At 42.4% G+C, this 16,145-nt stretch overlaps 1 protein-coding gene across 1 annotated transcript in view; it reads left to right on the forward strand.

The window, feature by feature from the left end:
- RNF213 (ring finger protein 213) overlaps positions 1-16,145 on the forward strand; it is a 142,137-nt gene that overhangs the window by 49,190 nt on the left and 76,802 nt on the right. The window contains 7 exon segments of the mRNA XM_055579591.1: positions 1,395-1,559; positions 5,517-5,606; positions 6,602-6,724; positions 7,972-8,152; positions 11,743-11,916; positions 12,319-12,456; positions 14,949-15,538. Of these exon segments, the coding sequence (XP_055435566.1) occupies positions 1,395-1,559; positions 5,517-5,606; positions 6,602-6,724; positions 7,972-8,152; positions 11,743-11,916; positions 12,319-12,456; positions 14,949-15,538 (1,461 nt within the window).

Consider the following 16,145-nt stretch of genomic DNA (forward strand, 5'->3'; position numbering starts at 1 on the left):
AGATAGGCTGATTCTAGGATTGCTGGAATGACAGAGCGGCTGTTTCCGCCATCAGGTGTGTCAGTACATACCTGATGCCGGGTTTTGTTCTGTGCATCTGTTTTGGTGAACCAGGGCTTGTGTTGGAGGGAAGAAGAGAGGAAGAAGGCAGTGCAGGAATTAAAATGTAGAGTATTAGCTGTGACTGGGTAAATTCAAGAGCCCTGCAAATGGCCAGGACTTCAAGCAAGAATCTCCCCACTGAAATGCATGTTCATGCCTAATCTTTCCCACCTGAGCTTTTTTCCTGTTCACTGAAACTCAAATACAGTAGCAAGGTCCACAGACCCCAGTGCACACCTCAGAGCCTTTCCACACAAGCACCACCTCCCACATCAAGCTACAGAACCATCCAGAGTTCTGTCCCCCTCCCTCCACACCTCCCAGTGGTAAGCACTCTCCTGATTACTACCACCACAAGTTAGTGTTACCTGTCTTTCAATTCTTTCCTCTTTGTGTCCGGCTTTCGTCACTTAGCACGACATTTCTGAGATCCATCTGTGATGTTGCATGTGTCTGCAGCTCATTTTTTCCCATTGTTGTGTGGTCTTCACCCACTTGAGTTTGAGCTTCCGCATGAAGCTAATAGATGATTTCCTATTTAGACCGACCATTTATTTGTTAACCATTTGACAAGTCAAAACTCTGATGTTAGTGATACAAAATAATTAAGTGTATGTTTTAACTTTGTTCCTTTTAGTTTTTCTTCTTTAAAATACCAAGGGAACATTTAAAAAATAAGCATTATTGGTAAGATGATTGCTTTCTCCTGAAGCAGGTATTATTCAGATATTATTTAAACCATCATAGGCAGGTGCCAACTTCTAGATAAAATGTATTCAAGAAATGAGAAAATTTTCAGTCAACCCAGGGTAACTGGGCTTTTCAGGAAGATGGAATGAAGGGAGAACCTCAAGGAAAGAGCTCCAGGATGGGGATGTGGGTTTCCTCCTGGCCCTAGCATGTCACTCAGGGACAAGGTCTACACAAGCTTGGCTCTCTGAGCTGCTGGAAGCTCTGAGCCTGCGGTGCACCCTTCTCCCTTGTCTGTCAGTCTTTCTCCGCTCAGAGACCCGGAGGTCTACTGGTTGGTGAGGCAGCTTCACCTCTGTTATAGTTGCCTGGGGTCACTTGAGGGGGCATCCATGCCATCCATGCTTCTCCTACCTTGACCCCCATGCTGTCCACCCAGAGTGAACCTGAAACGCTGGGGAAATGAAAGTGCTGTGAATGTGCAGGCTCTGCTGGGTGCTCAGGTGGCGTCAGCCACAGAGGCGGGTGGAGAAGTATCTGGATGATCCTTTGGGTCTGCCATGTGGGGTCGATTCAACTCCGTCTCTCTCTTGCGGTGACAGGATTCAGCAGGAGGGCCCGGAAATGAAACTGGAAAGAAGAATTCAGTAAAAACAGTCTTCCAGGGGACCCTCGCTGCTACAAGATCTTGGCTTCAGAAAATGTTTACAAAGAACATGTTCCAGGCTGGTTCACCGGTCACCTTTGCTTACAACGAGGAGATTGAGGTAAGCCAGTCCAGTGCAGGGGACACAGGGGTCTCCTCTGCAGAAAGGACAGCTGCTCCCCTAACAGGACTGAGGGCATGGGCTCCCTGGCGGGTGGACTGTGGTCCCCCACTAGTGGTGAGGTGGTGTGACGGGGAGACAGAGCTTGTTGGGACATGGTGGCCGGTGGGGAAAGGCATTCGCGTCTGATGCTGTGCTGAGGCTATGGGTCAAGGTTATGATGTTGACAGTACAAAATAAGATGAGAGCAAGGCCTCCGTGAAAGGGAAACTGGGCCGAGCAGCAGCTGAAGGTGAGGAAATTAGAAATCAGACCCAAAAGGTTGGGAGGCAGGGAGGGCTTCCAGAAACCAAGATGTGGACAGAATCTTATGCTGGGGAGGAGGAGGAAGGGCCTAAAGACTATTGGCTCCAGGAGAAAGGTCTAGAAAGTGCCACAAGCAAACCAAGCAAGTGGCCCTCTGACCCTGCACCAGCCTTCAGTAGGCTGTTGCCTTCCAGTGATACTTTAACAGGATCATCGTATATTGTGAGTTCATGATTTAAAAAGCAACAACAGTTCCTAACTCCAACCAGTGAAAGGCCTAGAGATCATGACAGCTAAGTCTGTGAGCACACCCAGCCATGGCTTCTAAATGCCATACCCACCCCACAATCCCCGCCCCACCCCCACCCCCGCAAAAAAAAAAAAAAAAAAGATTCTCCCTGGAAACAACAGAAGATTCTAGAGGTGGAACTGAAGAAGTGCAAGGCCAGCCTTGAATACCTTGCATTGCCTTAAAGGAAAAGTACTTGAGGGTTTTCCTGTAGTCCAGTGCTTAAGAATCTGCCTGCCAATGCAGGGGACACATGGTCAATTCCTGGTTTGGGACGATCCCACATGCCAAGGGGCAACTAGGCCCATGTGGCACATCTACTGAAGCCTGCATGCCTGGAGCCCATACTCCGCAATGAGAGAAGCCTCTGCAATGAGAAGCCTGCGCACCACAACCAAAGAGTAGCCCCCATTCTCTGCAATTAGAGACAGCTCATGCGCAGCAACAAGGACTCAGCACAGCCAAAAGTAAATAAAAAAAGAAAGCTTTAAAAGAATTGCTTCAAGTTGAGTGGTAACATGTCACAAGGAGACAGGACTAGATCCAAGGTGATATCCTAGGTTAGACCCTGGATGGCAAAAGTGTGATTGTGGGAAAAAGTGGGGAAATCAAATACAGTCAGTGGTTTTCTTCATGGTAATCTATAAATGCTAATTTCTTAGTTTTGCCAACTATACTATGGCTTTGCAAGGTGTTGGTCCTCAGGGAAATTGGGCTGAGAATATCTGGAACTCTCCATACTTTGCAATATTTCTGTACATCTAAAATTATTCCATTTTTACAACATAGAAAACAGAAACTAACCTGCAGGGGCTCCCACTAGCCAAATCTGAGGCAATTTGAACGTCAAAATGAGTAATGACCAAGAGAGGATTATAATTCATTTAAATAAAACATATGTTCAGAAAAAAAAAAGGAGAAAAGATAAGTTTTTTATAGAAGAATGCTGGCCAGTAAACGTATAAGAAACAATTGGAATAGAAAACCATCAAACACCATAATTGTACAAAAGATAATTCCCAAAGCAAAAAAAAAAAAAAATAGTGAGAATTATGGCACTGTTTTACATTTTTGCAAGTCACTTTGACATTGACCTCAGTGGAAGACAACTGGATTCTCATATTGGGTCTATGTTCAATCTCTTACAATTTGTGACAATTTGTTGTTGTACATGAGGAAAATCTAGTGTCATGCAGATACATAGTTGCAAAAGAGAAATACATTTAAATAGGTTTTAATGAATTTACTTCTTTGATATTACATTAAAACTCAATAAGTGGTAGTTTCTCAAAGGTTCATTGTAATGTGGAATTTGAAACAATAGCAATAACTTTTTGTACTGTTTTATTAAGATTTATTGATTTATGTTTAAAAACAAACATAACCACACAAAATGCCCATCAATTCATGACACAGCAGTAATGATTGACTCCGGGTAAGATTCATCCAGGAATGCTGAAATGAGCAGATAAAAAGTGTCAGGGTACAAGGCATCCCAGAGGACCCACCACAGATTACATTTTAGTACCAGGAGTGAGCAGTTTCTCAAGGGACAGACCTGGCAAAGAGTCTCCCAGCCTCCTTGGGGGAGTCTCCGAGGGGGAGCAGCACCCCTAAGAGAGAAGGTGAGCAGGGGAAGGTGCTGCTCTTTCTACCCTGCCTGACTTATGAAAAGGACATTTTCAGTGCAGCTCAGCTTCTTAATGTTCTTGTTCCCCAAGTGCAATCTGAATCTAATCCTGGAAGAGTTGAGACAGCTTAGATTGAGAGGCAGTCCAAAAGACAGCCAGCCTGAACTTTTTAAAGTTGTCAACATCTGCCATGTGATCCAGCAGTCTAACACCTAGGCATACACCTGGAGAAAAGTCGAAATTCAGAAAGATACAGGTACCTCTATGTTCATAGCAGCACAATAGCCCAGACATGGAAGCAACCTAAATGTCCATCAACAGATGAATGGATAAAAAAGGTGGGGTACATATAAGCAATTATCTACCAAGGGCTTCCCTGGTAGCTCAGATGGTAAAGAGTCTGCCTGCAATGCGGGAGACCTGGGTTCGATCCTTAGGTTGGGAAGATCCCCTGGAGAAGTAAATGGCAATCCACTCCAGTATTCTTGTTTGGAAAATCCCATGGATGGAGGAGCCTGACAGGCTATAGTCATGGGGTCTCAAAGAGTTGGACACGACTGAGCAAATTCACTTTTCTTTTAGCCAAAAAAAGAATGAAATAATGCCATTTGCAGCAACATAGCTGGACCTAGAGGCTATCATATTAAGCGAAGTAAGACAAATATATATGTGTGGAATCTAAAATATGACACAAATGGATTTATTTATGAAACAGAGATAGACTCACAGACATAGAGAACAGATTTGTGGTTACCAAAAGGAAGAGGGGGTGGGGAAGGATAAATTAGGAGTTGGGAATTAACAGATACACACTTCTACATATAAAATGGATAAACAGCAAGCTTCTATTGTATAACACAGGGAACTATTTTAAATATCCCATATCAACTGTAATGGAAAAGAAAAAACATTGTCAATATCATTAAAGAAAGGAAGAAAAAATGGCTGGAGAACTCCTTTAGAAAGGAGACACAACAGCTAAATGCAGCGTGTGTCCCTCAGTTGGACCCTGGATCCAAGCTGTCGGATGACTAATGGACAATGGGGATGTGGACAGGGAGACTTCCTAGAGAGGAAGATGGGGTACATATAAACAATTGACTACCTAGGGGTTCCCTGGTAGCTCAGATGGTAAAGAGCTTGCCTGCTATGTGGGAGACCTGGGTTCAATTCTAGAGAAGTCACACCTGAGTGAACGAGTGAACAGGCCTCAGGATGACCCTTGTACTTCTGTGTGTAGCAGAAGGGCCGTGGTGTTGGTAATGACTGGGCAGGACTTAGGGGCCAAGGGGCATAATATCTGCAACTTCTTTCGAGTGGTTCAGCACAGAAAATGCCTTTTTCTAGACAGACTACAGGGAGCACAAAAAAGAGATAAAGCGGCCACTTTAAACACTGGGGAGTCTAGCTAAAGGTGAATGGGAGTCCTTGTGCTGTTATTGCAACTTTCTCTTAAGTTTGTAATCTTTTGAAATTGAAACAATTCAATTGAAAGGAGAGAAATCCTTTCTAGATAAAAACCAGTGGTAGACCATTAGTAGTGACCTGGCCCAATCAGGACCTTTTGTTTTTTAAGGCTAATGTGGGTTGCCCTGACTCACCAGTGACACAGTGGATCATTGACAAAATGAGTCAGAACCCAGATGTCCTTGAAGTGCTATGCTCTTTGATAGCATTCCACTGTGGCAACTAGATGTCTTAATGGCTGTCCCTTACTTGTGGCTTTTGCAGGTCTGGAGGCGACTGGTGGAAATAAACTTCCCTGTGGAGCATGGCTGGAAGGAATCCTTGCTGGGGGACATGGAAGGGAGGCTCAAACAGGTACCAAAAATTAAGGGGTATTCTTTTCAGAAGTTGGTAAAACCAGATCATGAGGAACAGTTAAACACACGTGATGACTGCATTTGAGTGGACAGGGCATGGGGTTCAGGTGACTCAGTTTCTGATTTAGCCTTAGTTGTTTGACCATAGATGATATCCCAGAAAAGAATAAGGGCATGGAGTCTGGGCATCAGGGGAACCCTTGGCATAGGTAGAGTTCTAATAGGCACTACACTAACTCTATGTACTGTCCCTCTAAGTGGCCTGTTGGTGACAAGAACCTTACTATACCCAGTGACAAATGGGAAAAACATAAAAGTGCTCCTCAATTTTAATTAAAGCCCGTGTCCCTAGAAAATTCAGGTTTTAAAAAAGACGATATGAGAGTTTTATGTGTAATTATTAAATGGGTCTTTTTAGGAAAAGAAAAGCAAGACAAAAATCTTTTTTAAAAAATTTACTCTTTTTGGCAAGCTGCTGTGCAAGATGCTTTTTCTGCAAAGTGGGTATTTTAGCCTTTTTGGTCTTATTTGAATTTTAGCCTTCTTAGTCTAATGGTTAGAAGCAGAGGACATGCTTCTTGTGGGATGAGAAGCCAGCCGTGGAAATGGGGAGCTGATACAACACTGCTAAGTCACTTCAGTCATGTCCGACTCTGTGCGACCCCATAGACGGAAGCCCACCAGGCTCCCCCATCCCTGGGATTCTCCAGGCAAGAACACTGGAGTGGGTTGCCATTTCCTTCTCCAATGCGTGAAAGTGAAAAGTGAAAGGGAAGTCGCTCAGTCGTGTCCAACTCTTAGTGACCCCATGGACTGCAGCCTACCAGGCTCCTCCATCCATGGGATTTTCCAGGCAAGAGTACTGGAGTGGGGTGCCGTTGCCTTCTCCAGATACAACACTAGGAAAGTGAAAATTACTAGAGTGTTTTCATTGCACAGGGTCTGAGAGTGTAGCAGCCCTAACCTCTCACACCCTTGTCTTCCATCTTTCAGGAGATGCCTTTATTCCAGATTTCTGCCTTCTGCAACACTAACTGGGGTGCCGCAGGTGCAGAAGACAGTGTGGTGAAATGCTTTGAGATGTGTGCCATTGAAGCCGTGGGCTCGGTCTGCCAGGTGAACAACCTTTCCCACTCGGAACCGCATTTGTGTTCACACTTGCTTTCAGACATCAGCCAAAGGTTATTAACTTCTCTGGTTCTGAGACCCTGTACCCATGCGAAGTATGGGCTCTGGGCATCTCCCTCCCCACCCTGAAATCCAGTACTCTCTACCTACTCTGAAATGCCACACAGAGCAGCTCATGTGTGACCTCCAGCAATCTTGCGGGCTGCTCCTCCTAAATGCCCTGTTGTTATTAATGGCACCCACCCACCCTTGGTTTTATTGCTTGCTGATAACACTAGCTTAGCATGCAATAAGGGCTTCCCTGGTGCCTCAGATGGTAAAGAATTTGCCTGCAATGCTTGAGACCTGGGTTCCATCCCTGGGTTGGGTTAACAAAGCATTATGGAAGAAAAATGCATACAGTTGAAAAGATTTTATCAGTTTACTTAGGAAAAGAATTAAAATATGTGTGTTGTTTGTAGGCAGCTTTAAAAGAATTTCAGTTAAAAATACAAAAGATACCAGTAGTAATGGTTTACTTATATTATGTTTGATGTTTTTCATAATGTAAAAGTCCCAAGAAAAATAGTATTGAGCCAGAGAAAAGGGTGTGACTTGTAGATTGTGTCTGTATTTGTCTGTGGGTATCAGTTTCCACAACCCCAGTGTTCATCTCTTAAGGAGACAGTGCATAGGAAAATGGAAATGCCCTCAGAAATTTAATTTATTTTGTATTTTTATTTTATTTATTCTTCTGGGTGTTTTTTTTTGTTGTTTTTGTTTTTGTTTTTTTTGAGACATTGTTTATGGGCCTTCCTGGTAACTCAGTTGGTAAAGAATCGCCTGCAATGCAGGAGACCCCAATTGGATTCCTGGGTCAGGAAGATCCCCTGAAGAAGGGATAGGCTACCCATTCCAATATTCATGGGCTTCCCTGGTGGCTCAGACTGTGAAGAATCTTCCTGCAATGCGGGAGACCTGGGTTTGATTCCTGAGTTGGGAAGATCCCTGGAGGAGGCCATGGCAACACACTCTAGTATTCTTGCTTGGAGAATCCCCATGGACATCAGAACCTGGTGGGCTACAGTCCAGGGAGTCACACAGAGTCGGACAAGACTGGGTAACAAAGCACAAGACAGCATAACTAATTATAAGAGATTTCTTATAATTATAATGAGTATTTTACTTCTGTTATTCAAAAATAAACTAACCAAAAAATCTTCTAAATGTCTCTCTCTTTATTCATTTTCTTACAGTCTCAAACCAGTGTCCTTGAGGAAATCTCTTATAATAACTCACGAAAATGTTACACCATCGTGTCTGCTGTGATCACTAAGTCCTGGCCAAGAAGTGGAGGGGAATTTGTAGATGATGTGGGTGAGGTTTTGAATCATCTGCTCATATGGCCAGACATCAAGCATCTCTTCAATTTGTGTGGTATGTCCATGAGGGTGCTGGGAACATCTATTCTGTCTACTGGCACCTCTTGACTTAAGATTGGGGGCAAAATATTTGACCTGTTAGTCAGTTAGATTGGGTTGACATTTGCCAAAAGAAGCAACTTGGATGGAAGGACCCAGAAGGCTCAGAGCATTTGGATTATAATTAAGAACTAACACTGAAAGCCACCATTCATGCAAAACCTGCAGGACACCATCTTTGTGCTGATATTGTACCCTTGAAGTGCTCCTGAGGATCCTCAGATGAAGAAACTGAGGTGAAAAAATATAATATGACTTATCCAAGGTCTTGCCAATAAGTCTGAGAACCAAAACCCCAACCCAAGTGTGTCTGGATCTAAAACCTATATTGTTCTGAGATCCATATAAATGTTCAAGCCAAACCTGGTGACCTTAACAAAAACTAAGTACTGCCTGATTCTTCCATCCCGATCCTCCATAACCCCAGGGTTTGTGACCAAAGAGGGAGAGATGCGTATTGCCCTGAAAATGTTATATTCAGGCTTATGTGTGTCATTAGATCTAGTGGAAAAACACCACATGTAAGATTATTTTGAGGCTCAATTTCATCAAAGTACTGGGACAGCCTTAAAAAAAAGCTAAGTTCCTTCCATGCTGGCTTGTCACAGGGATAAAATAAAAAGATTGATGTGGAACTCCTATGTAATGGTTAAAAACTACTTACCTGAATGTTGTAGCCATGCGTTCTGGGAAACAAACTCACTCAGAAAGACAATGCAGATAATTGAGTGCAGGTTATTACACCAGCAGGCCCAAGGCAGAGTCTCCTCTTAGCCAAGGACCCCGACCAGTTTTTGTGAAAACCTTATATACCCTAAGTGTACGTGCTCAAACCCACCTCCCCAAATTCCCTGAAACTAGTCTGAACAAAGGAAAAGCAAGATACAATCAAAGTTAATCCGTGATTGATATGCTTAAACCCGTGATTCTATGCCTTAAGCCTAGGTAGTTAACAGTGGACAATTATCAATAGGCCTGTGGTCATACCCCAATAAGCATAATAGAATTTATGATTCTATTCAGTTACACAGATAATTAGGGTATTCTTTTAGGCAGTGGAGAGTCTAGGTATGAGCCCTGGGGCTCGTCCATCGGGCAGGGGTGGGGGTGGGGGTGAGGGGGGTCTGGTTTTCTAGTTGGTAGGTCGTTTCCTAGATACTGGGCATATAGCTCAAAGTCCACAGTCCAACCCAAGATGGAGTCCTGCTTTCAAGATGGAGCCTGTTCTGTTTCCTACTTCAGGAAAAGATTACATTTGTGTCTTTTAAATTAATAGATCTTATATTTTAGAACAGCTTTAAGTTGATAGAAGAATTGAGCAGAAAGTACAGTGTGTTCCCATATTTACCTGCTCCACACACAAAATTTCCTGTATTATTAATATTTTGCTTCAGTGTGGCAGGATGATTTTAACTGATGAGCCAATATGGATACGTTTTTAATGCCAACTAAAGAAAATAGTCACAACCTAAGAGTTGAAAGTTGTGTGTTTTTTTTCCCCCCATGGGAATTTTTAGGACTTCAAGCCCAGTAGACAGCTTCTCAAGCAACCCTGGGAAAACTGCTTCAAGGAGGGAGGCAGGGGTAGGAGTCATGCTATATAAAAGTTTGCAACAAGGGACAGGTAGTCTGAACATCAAAAGATTATTGTTAATTAAGGAAAACCAGATATCTCAAGTTAAGGAATTTAGCACTTTTCTATGTGTAGGAAGATGCAAGAGTCTGGGCTTACTGAAATAATTACTTTCTTATGCATCTCAGTGGCTGATGGCTGCCAGATGGCTGGCATTGTTCTTCCTGGGCACCCTCCAGGCTCAGAAATTCACACTGTGAGGGCTAGAATCAAGAATGGCAGATTCATTTTGATATTTGGCAAAACTAATACAAAATTGTAAAGTTTAAAAATAAAATAAAAAAAGAATGGTTGTGACATCCTTCTTTATTGATATGGCAGGAAATATTCCACATCACATTAATAGCTAAAGACTAATGTTTACATGACAGTTTTGTTGTAGGAAGGGGGAGGCCCCCCTACAGGGCCCCAAGAGCGGGCTGTTGCCTAACACTCGGAAAAGAATTGTCCGAGGAGACACGTGCTGACAAAGCAAGAGATTTTATTGGGAAAGGGCACCCGGCTGGAAAGCAGTAGGGTAAGGGAACCCAGAAGAACTGCTCTGCCAAGTGGCTCGCAGTCTTGGGTTTTATGGTGATGGGATTAGTTTCCGGGTGGTCTTTGGCCAATCATTCTAATTCAGTCTTTCCTGGTGGCGCACGCATCACTCAGCCAAGGTGGATGGTAGCAGGAGGGATTCTGGGAAGTGGACGGACACGTGGTGTCTCCTTTTGACCTTTCCCAGACTCTTCCGGTTGGTGGTGGCTTATTAGTTCTGTATTCCTTATCAGGATCTCCTGTCATAAAACAACTCATGCAAATGGTTACTATGGTGCCTGGACAGGGTGGGCGGTTTCAATCAGTGTACTTCCCCTAACAGTTTAGTCTGGTGCTTTCGGTGGGTTTGACAAATGTAATGATGTGCATCCACTATTACCATATCACACTGAATAGTTTCACTGCCTTAAAACCTCTGTGTTCCACCTGTTCACCCCTCTTCTCTCTTCAGTAGTTCTGCTGTTTCCAGAAAGTGATATGGTTGGAACCACACACTCTGTTGCCTTTTTAGACTGGTTTCTTTCACTTAGCAACATGCATTGAAGCTTCTTTTTTGTAGCTCACTTCTTTTTACCAGTGAATATTATTCCATTGTGTGAATGGACCACAGTTTGTATGTCTATTCACCTACTGAAGGACATATTGGATCCTGCTAAGATTTTTCAATTGTGAATAAAACTGCTCTATTTGCTTTTAATGGCATGACCCTAGTATATGACCCTAATATTACAGGAAGAGAAAAATTCTGGACGTTAAACTAAGTATATTGGAAAATTCCGCCCTCTAAATCTATCCTAAAATTCACATTCATAATTTTTCAAGATAGCCAACATGTGTATAGTCATCCACATGTGTATAGTCATCCACACACAGTCATGTGTGGTCCATTCACACATCACTGATGTTTCTTGTTTTTATACTCTGTGAAGATGCCTCCTTAAGACATGTAGATAACCCTTGCTGGACATCAGTGCATTCCTGATGAAGTTTATTCTTCTCTAGGAGTTCTCAAGATTGGGAAATTTTAAAGGCAATGATGTCTACTTTAAAAAAGATATTCGGTATACTAAAGTGGGCACAGATTTTTAAAAACTGAGAAATGTGATTCTCTTGGCTTCCTTTGGTCATTCTCCTCACTTACTTTGGCCACTCTTCTTCATGAAGAAGGAAGTCCTTTGGGAGATGAATTTGGGTGAGATGTAAATCTCATGGGAGAAGCAGAATTGAGGAATGTGAGAAAAACATCTGGAAATATGGAATAACTTTGCTTTATTCTATGGAATTTGGGGCAATTTATTGGAAATTTACTGGAAATCCAATAATGTGAGAAGGAAGTGGGGTGCCTAGCATTTTAACTCTGTTCTTACCTTGGTCAGGAACCAATGAGAAAATATTAGCAAATATTACCAAGGAAGGCAAGAAATTGATGGCCACTGCGGACTCTGTGTTCACAAAAGTTACAAGTGACCTCATCAATGGAACAATTTTAGTTGGACAATTGGAACTGATTGTAAAACACATGAATCAGTTCCTTGACCTCTGGCATTTAAGTAAGTATCAAGTTGAGATGTGACTTCAAGTTCCTAAGGGGTTAGGAGCTGAAAAGTTTCTGTGTTTGCCTGTGTGTCTTATAGAGAGGTGATCTTTGTGGTCTTTATGATGAGTGGCTCTTCTCACCAGAAAGTTGACAGGGGATAACTTCTAATCTTCAGGAAAATATTGGAAAAGTGATAAAATACTGACCACATCAGAGCACTTGTTTTTATTGAGCACTTGTTGTTTTTATTCCATGCTGTTGACACGGGGATGTCTTGGAGTGGCCATGCATGCAGCCCCTGGCATCACCCTCCACATAGCCCAGCATGTGGGGCATATTCATGGGCAGTTTGAGAAATGGCTTGCTACAAAATGGATATTTGTTCTACTGGGTTCCTTTCCTTTTTTCCCCGCAGAGGATAAAGGTCTTTCAGCCCAAGAGAAAGAAGACACTCTGAATCTGAGAAAGAAAGAACTGGACACTCTAGAGAAAGAGAAGACATACGTTGACTCTCTTCTGAAGTTGTGTGGGAGGGTAAAAGACCTGATAAAAGGTAATATTTCTAAGCATTAAAATAAACAAAATTGAAAGGTCCCCAGGGGAGAAAGGTCAAAGGAGAAAATGATTTAAAAAAACATACCACAGTAGCAGCCCTTTATCTTGCAGGGGGGAGGCTTTTTCTAATGTGTTAATTTTTAATAACGTTAAAAACTTTTTGGTAACTACTGACATAGCTCAAAATAGCATGCTTCTTGATATTCAGGTTTAAACATTATCATTTATGGAAAATTAGGATTTAAATCTCATTGTTCAAATTTCTGTCTTATCACATAGGCTTTCCTATCTTCCTTTCCTCCAATTTTATCATAATTTGAGTTAGATCAGTCCTCAGGGTTTAAATGTCACATCTGTGCAAACGCACTCTTCACGCCTGAGCCATGAAACAGACCGTGATTCTCTCCCATTTCTTGTGCAAACTGTCTTCTCTAGATTTGAAATTCTTATCTTGTCCTGTGTTTTGTTTTCAACGTATTTTTTTTTTTGTTTTTTTTTTTTTAGTACAATGCCAGACTCTTTACCAACTGTTTGAATTTCCTCAAAAGGAGATCCATTTGCTTTTTCAGCTAGAATCTCGCCAAACCAGAGATAAGCTATCCTAGGGGTATCTTGCCTCTCTTCTCTGCTGGATCTGTATCCTGGGTGTCATGTCTCCCTGCTCTCACTCCTGTGTTTTAGTGAAATACAAACTCTGTTTCTCCTGAGTAAGGGGCCCAGGAGTTCTTGCCTATCTGAAAACGTCTGCCCTCACAGGAGATCTGTTTTTTGGTGCAGATCTTTCTTTCAGGATTTGGGGTTCGTGGCTCCATTTTCTCCTCAGGGTCACTGTTTAGAGTCGGTTGGGATTCTAACCCTTTGTGGATGACATATTTTCTCCCTGGAAGCTCTTGAGATTTTTTTTTTGTCCCCCTTATTCTGAAATATAATGATGTTCCTTGGAATGGGTCTGTTTCCCATCTGCTGTACTGGGCATACTTAAGTGGGTCTTTGTAATCTAGAAATCCAAGTTCTTGAGTTCTGGGGAAACTTCTTGTGTTAGTTAAGTGATTATCTTTTCTCTTGCTGGAATCCACAGTTGGATATTGGACCTCCTGGAATATTCATCTAACTTCCATACATTTTCTCTCCTATTTTCAGTGTCTGTGCTTTTTGTTCTGTTTTCTGAGCAATTTCCTCAATTTTCCTTCAATGCTTTCCATTAAATTTTTAACTTTCTCTTCTTACTTGTATTTAATTTACAAGAACTCTTTTTGCTTTGTGATCACTTTTCCATACTATCCTATTCTGGTTCATGGTTATAGTATCATATCTTTCCAAGATATTTGATATTTTTGATTTAGAGGTTTTCTTTTTCTTAAGTAGTTTTCTCTTTCCTCCAAATTGCTTTTATTTCTTGGTATGTTTTAATGTCTATTTTTCCTGTTTAAGCCTTTGCCCCTCTGTCTAGAATTCTTTTTTATCTGTTTATATTAAGAGAAGGGACTAACGCCCTGGTGGCAGATTCTGAGGGTGGGGTGGCTAGGCTTTGAAATAGCCTGTATTTTTAGCTCTTCTCTCTTGGGCTGCTCAGATCACCAGTCTCTTGCCTGGAAGATATCAGGCTGCCTGCCAGGTCTCTAAAAGTCAAGACAGAAATGAGGGCTGGAGGTTCTCAGCATCCAAGATGCATATCTAGCCCCAGTCCTTCCTTTTACTCCCTATGTCCTCTCTTCTCCTTTCTGGCTTCTTAAATTTAGTGGCACATACCAACCGTTAGCTTCCTGACAATGGATAGGTGTCTGGAAATGCCTTTATTCTTCCGTGTATCTGAGGCCTCCAATCCAGAGAGCCCTCTGTGTTATCCTCTCTAGAATATAAATTACCTGTTGCATGCCAGGGTGGAGGAAGTGCCATCAGCCTGCTGATGGAATGGGTTGGAATGAAAATGAGCCTGTTTGATGACTTGTTATGCAGGCTTTCAGCCCAGTCCTCCTTATTTCATCACCACCTCCCAAATTCCAGCGTCTGCAGCCAGGGTCTGTGCATGTGGGAAATTCTGTGATGACAGACACCTGGCAGAATCTCAGGATTTCCCACTATGGGCTAAGACCCCAAGTTCTCGGGCTTGAAACATTGTTTACCCTCAACACATCTGCTTTTCAAGTTCCAAAGTTTTGTTGCTGTGGTCTCCTTTACTATACTTACAGCCTTGTTGCTTTATGGCTTTTGAAAAACAATCTCAGTTCTATCATTGCAGCAGGATTTGGGAAGGGAATGGAAACGTGCAGATTTCAAATTGTCATCTTCACCCAGAAATTGCAAAGCCTTCTTTGTCAAGAAAACTGATGAGCAAGGCGAGGGTGGAGATTTAGGGACGCTCACTGAGAACAAATGCACTAAGTGTGTTCACTTGCATTACCTTAAGAGCAGCAAGGGGAGTGAAAACTGGGAAAGTAAAATGATATTGTGAATAGAGTTTGACTTGACATTCTCTTATGGTTTCAAAAGTGGATTTTGGAGAGATTGCTGAAAGACATTCAGAAGACCTCAGTAGGAAAAAGTTAAACCAAGTTGTGACAGTGAGCTTGTCAGCCACCTCCATCGACTCAACGTGGGCAACACATTATAACCTGAGCCTCAAAGTCCAAGAAATGGCCCAAAAAGCATATTTGCTAAAGCACAGTCACATCTTCCAGATCTTCTGGGCAGAAGCCGCACAGGAGCTGAGTGAGCCAGGAGAGAACTTGGAAAGGAAGATATTTCAGCCTGAGGTGGTATATGAATATTTGTATTGTCCTTGTTTCAAAAGATTTACAAAACTGTATCAGGATCTGAAGTCAGGGGAGGTCACCTTTGGGGAAATCGATGTTATCTTCAAGGACTTTGTGAATAAATACAGCGACCTAACTGAAGACCTCCAGATCATGTGGGCTCTGGATCCCAGAGACCAGAAGGATTGGATCAAGGAGCGAGTCCAGCAGATCAAGGAATACCATCACCTGCATCAGGCTGTCGACTCAGCCAAGGTCATCCTGGAGGTCAAAGAGAATTTGGGCCTGACTGGTGACTTCAGTGTTCTCCACACCTTACAAAGCTTTGTAAGTTATTTACTGGGGACTCCTGGGCATAAGGGTGGCAAGGATCCTGGGCTTCTTGCTTTTAAAAACTGAGCAAGGTGAGTTCACAGATTCCTCAGGGTTATTTGTATTATTTGATGCCCAAATATGTCAAGATATTTGTTTTTACCTTTGTTTACCAATAGTGTGACTGTTCGTTCTTTGGCTTATGAGGGTTTCCTTAGAGCGGGAGGATCATGAATTTAGGAAAAGGCAATGATCCTTCTTTAGTTATCAGGTATTTGTAAAGAGTGTCCTGAGTTCTTTAGGTTCCATAAGCAAAAAAAGCCATTTGTTTTGTTGGCTTTCCACATCTAGGGCTTGACTCGGCGTGTTATGTGGTAAGTTATTTGTTTTACAATTAAGAAGTGAGTCTTTTGCCTTCTGACTTTTTTGGTGGGCATTTTTAAGGTATATGGTGATCTATATTATTGCATGGACAGGTGTGATGATGACTAAAATTTAGCCCAAAGTTTGGAATTACATAAGCTTGAAACCCAGCAGCATGTTCTTGAGTAGGTCACTGTCATGGTCCTTCACTTCTTTACTTAGAAAACAAGAAAACTTATAAGATGCACCTAGCTGGGTT

This window comes from Bubalus kerabau, chromosome 4 (assembly GCF_029407905.1).
Source record: "Bubalus kerabau isolate K-KA32 ecotype Philippines breed swamp buffalo chromosome 4, PCC_UOA_SB_1v2, whole genome shotgun sequence".
Classification (NCBI taxonomy): domain Eukaryota; kingdom Metazoa; phylum Chordata; class Mammalia; order Artiodactyla; family Bovidae; genus Bubalus; species Bubalus kerabau.